At 38.5% G+C, this 5,235-nt stretch overlaps 2 protein-coding genes across 3 annotated transcripts in view; both read left to right on the top strand.

Moving 5' to 3' along the window:
- The window catches only part of usp16 (ubiquitin specific peptidase 16), a gene marked incomplete in the record, with an annotated part of 8,000 nt that extends 4,568 nt beyond the window's left edge, over positions 1-3,432 (top strand). The window contains 9 exon segments of the mRNA XM_014012739.1: positions 851-932; positions 1,061-1,152; positions 1,233-1,286; positions 1,390-1,557; positions 1,648-2,314; positions 2,425-2,519; positions 2,631-2,717; positions 2,806-2,953; positions 3,035-3,432. Of these exon segments, the coding sequence (XP_013868193.1) occupies positions 851-932; positions 1,061-1,152; positions 1,233-1,286; positions 1,390-1,557; positions 1,648-2,314; positions 2,425-2,519; positions 2,631-2,717; positions 2,806-2,953; positions 3,035-3,156 (1,515 nt within the window).
- Positions 3,433-3,557: 125 nt separating this feature from the next.
- The window catches only part of LOC106520566 (transcription regulator protein BACH1), a 7,029-nt gene continuing 5,351 nt past the window's right edge, over positions 3,558-5,235 (top strand). The window contains exons 1-2 of one of the 2 annotated variants that reach the window (XM_014012740.1): positions 3,558-3,659; positions 4,616-4,873. In XM_014012740.1, the coding sequence (XP_013868194.1) occupies positions 4,634-4,873 (240 nt within the window). In that variant the 5' untranslated portion in view covers positions 3,558-3,659; positions 4,616-4,633. Of the gene's footprint in view, positions 3,798-4,615; positions 4,874-5,235 lie in introns of both variants that reach the window. The other variant, XM_014012741.1, reaches the window with a different exon arrangement.

Raw genomic sequence — 5,235 nt, 5'->3', positions numbered from 1 at the left:
TCACAATATATCACCTTGCTTATAGTATCGCAATATATCGGGATATATTGTATCGTGACCCGTCTGTCATGATATGTATCGCATCGCCAAATTCTTGCCAATACACAGCCCTATTGAGAAGTGATTGTGTGCTGGAGGTGTGGCCTCCGAAGTTTAAAAAAATTGGATCTGATTTACCCAATTGCTAACGTTTGGCCATGACATATGTAGTGCGCCAGCTAAGGAGGCTAAGCTAAGAAGCTAACCGGAAATTACATTAGCTGTAAACAACCATCCTCTACTGGGAAGAGACAGTACAGAGCCAAACGAGATGTCTGTAAATGAGAGCTGCAGGCTTTGTGAGACAAATTTGATTTAATTCGGAACCTTGTCAACACAGACTGGCTTCATTCACTTCCTCCACTGCCATTGCTAAACAACAGGCAGACTAAAACATTGCAGAAAATCAATGTTGTCGTTCACAACTCCTCCTCCTGTTCGCTGATTGGTTCAGTTGAAATTCTACCGGAGAAATCCCAGACGGAGCAGAGAAGGGAAACTAGAATTGAGCGGAGCTGCGTAGGAAGGCAAGGGCCAGGCCAATATGCACACTGAAAGTTGGCCATTTGGTGTGAATTTTAATAAGAAAGTTTTGACACTCATCTTTTATAATCAAAATTTTGTCACATATTGATTGCACAAATTAAATATCCTTTTCCCTTTTTTATTTGAGGTGCTAAGAAATTCTGCTTGAAATGGTGGTCAATTTAAAGTCTTTTAACATAAATCTCACATCTACTTTGCGTTCTAATTAAAACTCATCAATGGTCATTGTAATTATTTCATATTTAAAATGTGTTTGGCTGTACAGAGAGTTAACACCGGGATAATGGAGGCACTGAAACGATCTAATAAAGTCACAGATGAGGATCACTTGAAAGCACGAGTAAAAGGTATGTAGTTCAACATCCTGAGCTCTGCCGTGTGACAGACATTTTGTATTATACGGTACAGCTTTTGATACACCAGTGATTAGTTTCTTAGAGATGATGTGCATCTGATGGTGAACTTCTGTCTTCAGAGTATGAAAAAAGTGGATTGACACTGAACTTTGTTGACCAAGTTTTTGGTGGGGAGATGACCAGCACTGTGATGTGTCAGCAGTGCAAAACGGTATGCTCTGTATCTCAAAACGTTTAGGAGAACTTGTTCTGTTGACATCACTAAGTGTCATCATTACCTCATTCTTCCAGGTGTCTGTAGTCAAAGAGATGTTTCTGGATCTTTCCCTACCGGTTTCTGATGAGGTGAAGGAGACGTTATTTATTCTTTTGTCAAATTTGCTAAGATCATTTTGTAAAATTTAGTGTTTGTTGACATGTCGCTGTTTTCTTGCGACTCCTCTTGCAGGCATACAGAAAGAAAACCCAAAAGAAAGGACTTCAGAAGAAGAGTGTGTCGAGCCAGGATGGCAGAAACAGCCCTGACTTAACCAGCGGAAATGATGAAATGCCCACTGGTGACAGCAGCAAGTACCAGCAGAAAAAGGCAAAAAGGCAGCAAAAGAAACAAGCAAAGGTATTTATTTAAACAAATTTGAAAGAAATTTGTGTTAACGGTGAAGAATCAACTAAATGGTCAATATCTTTTCATTGGTTTGACTCATAGCAACAGAAAAGGCAGCAGAAGCTGGAAAGTAGAGTCACTTTGGACATTCTGACATCTCCAAGCCGTGCAGTGAACGAAGAAACAGATGGCACTGAAGATGAAAAGGACAAAGAAGCCACTGATAGTAGGCTGCACAAAGAAACCTCATCGAGTGACCAAAATCCTGTACTAGTCAGCGCTTCTGAGCAGGACCAAATATCCAAGCAAGAAAAAGAGAACAGCGAGGATTCAGCGACAGACTGCGACTCATTAGCTACATCATCAGTCAGCAACCGTTTTACAGCCCTGTCAGAGGAGCAGCACTCACAGGACAGCACCCACTGTGATAAAATGTCCGACATGGAACTGGAAGAAGAGGACGACACAGCACTGGTCAATAGAATGGAAAAAGTTGCCTTGAACGATGCTTTTATAAAAGACTCGGACAGTTTGGATCAAGACATGGACAGTGACAATGAAATGCTGGAGGCCAAAGAATATACAGTAACAAACCAAGACCCGGAGCTGGCCTTCAACACGCTGGCTGCCAGGACAGTCCCGGAGAAACAGGACTGTTCGGTCCAGTCGTGTCTTTTTCAGTTCACAGAAGTGGAAACTCTTACACAGAATAATAGTTTGCTGTGTGTCACCTGCACTAAACAGCAGCTGGGAAAAATTAAAGTTCAAGGTACAAAGAATTACTGTTCGTTACAAAAACATCCAATAATGTTTTCGAATGGAAAGGTTTTCCATGTTAGAATCAGGGTAGTAAATTGTCTGTATTTGTGGTGTGACTAGGCTCCAAGAAGAATGTCTACACTGATGCCTTGAAGCAAATGCTAATTTCTTCTCCTCCGGCTGTCCTTACCCTTCATTTGAAAAGATTTCAGCAGGTAAAACAAATTGTTTCAATGTTCTTATTTTTTTTAAATAGTAGATCTTATAGATGAAACTGCTACAATGTTGTTGTTTTTTTTTTTTTTTTTTTTGTAATTTTCCTCCAGAATGGTTACAGTATTTGTAAAGTAAACAGACACGTTCACTTTCCGCTGGTTCTGGACCTCGCTCCGTATTGTGCAGCTAAATGCAAGGTCAGTATAAGGAACATTTTCTAAGATCTCAGTCTTATTAAAACTAACAAGTTTTTGTTAAATAATTTATGCATTTCCTTTTCCTCAGAATATTTCAGAGGGAGACACTCAGATTTCGTACAGTTTATATGGCATCGTCGAGCACAGTGGAACCATGAGATCTGGTCATTACACAGCCTATGTAAAAGTTCGTCCTGAGCATTCTAAACCCTCATCTAATGGACTTGCTAAAGAAGGTAGGTGTGCTTAATTAATAGGGAAAAACTTAATAACAAAACATTTTTTGTCATCGCCATCAACTCTTACTTTTCCCGCAGGAGATGCAGAGCCTCTCAGAGGGTCCTGGTTCCATATCAGTGACACAAGTGTTCAACCTGTGAGCGAAAGTAAAGTCCTGAGCAGCCAAGCCTACCTCCTCTTCTACGAAAGAATCATCTAACTGTATTTGTGCCAATAAACTCAGGAAAAAAAATGATTAACCATCATGCTGCTTCAGCTTAAGAGCACAAGCAATGTCAATCAGGACTTCAGTATAACTGTAAAGAATTTACAGACAGACATTTAATAATTTTGTCATTTATAGGTTTATTACGCAATGTTTTGATTAATACAGTATCTCCATCATAGACAATTGTAAGCAGTTACTTTAAGTTATTAAATCAACAAGGGGTTGGGAGTTAAATAAACATTTGGGAATAAACATCTGTAAAATGTATCAGTATATGAAAATGTGTGTTTATTTTTAAATGAATATCATAAATAGTGATTAAAAATCCTACTTCCTGAATGGAGTCTGTCGGACACAGTGAGCATGCGCAGTAGGTGCTGCTGGGTTTTCCTGGTACGGTGGTCACATGACGAGAAGAGGAAAGTCCTGCCTTGGCCAGCCACAATTTCGACCCAAATTTTTCTAATGTCGATGTCAGTCTGCTAATATGGCAGGTTAGTGAACATCTGTTCTTTGAATAGACATTTTTAAATGTACATTAGTGCCGGTGTTTGAATTATTTTTTTCTTCCCCCTTTTTTTTTTTGGACATGATCGTATTTCTTCGAAACAATAGCTAACGGTCTGGCCTAGGTAAATTCCACTGATTATGTAATATTTATGTCACTTTAATATCCTAAGGACACGTCGTTTATGATTACTAGCAATACGTTTCTCAACATTTTCGTCGCGTTTCTCTACCAGGCCCAGTTGAGTAACTTGGCTAAGCATGAGTCAGCATTTTTTGATGCCGAAGTTGAAACGTCCTGTGTGCTGTTTATTTGTCAGGCAGCTGCTTTGTAAGGCTTTGCTCTGGTCGAAAGAGAGCAAATGTACAGTTAAAGCATACAACAGTCCGGATAATAGTTTGTTTTAAAATGAAATAATAATTCTCTGAGTGTCGAACCATTTTAGCATGTAAATTCATTGCAATTATACGTTCGTGACACGTGTATGCACTTAAGTCTTGTTATTATGCTGATGTAAATCGTAAACCCATCATTTAACGACTTCAGTAGTTGGAGTTATATGTTATAAAATGTCTTTATATCCCAGACTGCTGGTGCACTATTGTGTAAAGTTGTACTAAAACAATATTTTTAATAATAACGTGTCTTTTTTTTAATCCAGATAGTATCTTATTGGAAAGAAGTGCATCATAAACTTGCATTAATGCTTCTCATATGCTTTGTTTTGGATGACCAATAATAAAATTAAGCTATATTATTTTTAATTTAAGTGAAGCTACAGTGAAAATGCAAATGACAAGTTTTCTAGCATTTTTTGCAGTAAGGCAAGTTCAATAACTTTCCAGTCCCAAAACAAAAACAGTGCAACATTAATTGCTGGTCAGTTAACTAAAAAAAATAAATAACACATTTGCTTTCAATACAACCTTTTTGTTTCCCCAGGATGAGCTTACAAGAACCATGATGCTCCAAGCTCCTCGCATGTCAGTGTTCACCTTTCAGTCTGCGGTGCACAGCACCCATGTTCTCCAGTGTCTGAATGACCAGAGGCTGCAGGACATCTTGTGTGATGTGACAGTGATGGTGGAAGACAGGAGCTTCCGGGCTCATTGCTCTGTCCTGGCCTCGTGCAGCGAATACTTTCACAGTAGGGTTACCAGTGTCACCAGACAGAATCCAGTCATCACCTTACCCGATGAGGTCGGTGTCCTAATGTTCATGCAAATAATTTGGGGATGAAAAGAAATCTGCTTTTTTTTGTGTGTGTGCATGACTGTGTTGTATTAATAACAGTATCACTACTTTGCCTTACTGTTTATTATGAAATTGGATAAGAAATGCTTTGTTTATATGAAAATGTAAGGCAGTTATTTCAAAGCAGGTGTCTAACACCCATGTCAAAATTGATACACAGTTATGGGGTGCCATTTGTAAAGTTACACAGTCAAAAATTACCACTAATATTTTTGTTTTATTTAGCCTTTTATAAGAAAAAAAGAATAGATTTATGTTTCAAAGTCAGTTTTTCACCATATGATTCATACATTTATAAATGTCATAGT

This window comes from Austrofundulus limnaeus, unplaced genomic scaffold (assembly GCF_001266775.1).
Source record: "Austrofundulus limnaeus strain Quisiro unplaced genomic scaffold, Austrofundulus_limnaeus-1.0 Scaffold94, whole genome shotgun sequence".
In the NCBI taxonomy this organism is placed as follows: domain Eukaryota; kingdom Metazoa; phylum Chordata; class Actinopteri; order Cyprinodontiformes; family Rivulidae; genus Austrofundulus; species Austrofundulus limnaeus.
Note: the sequence above shows the minus strand (reverse complement) of the source record. Positions and strands in the feature narration are given on the sequence as shown.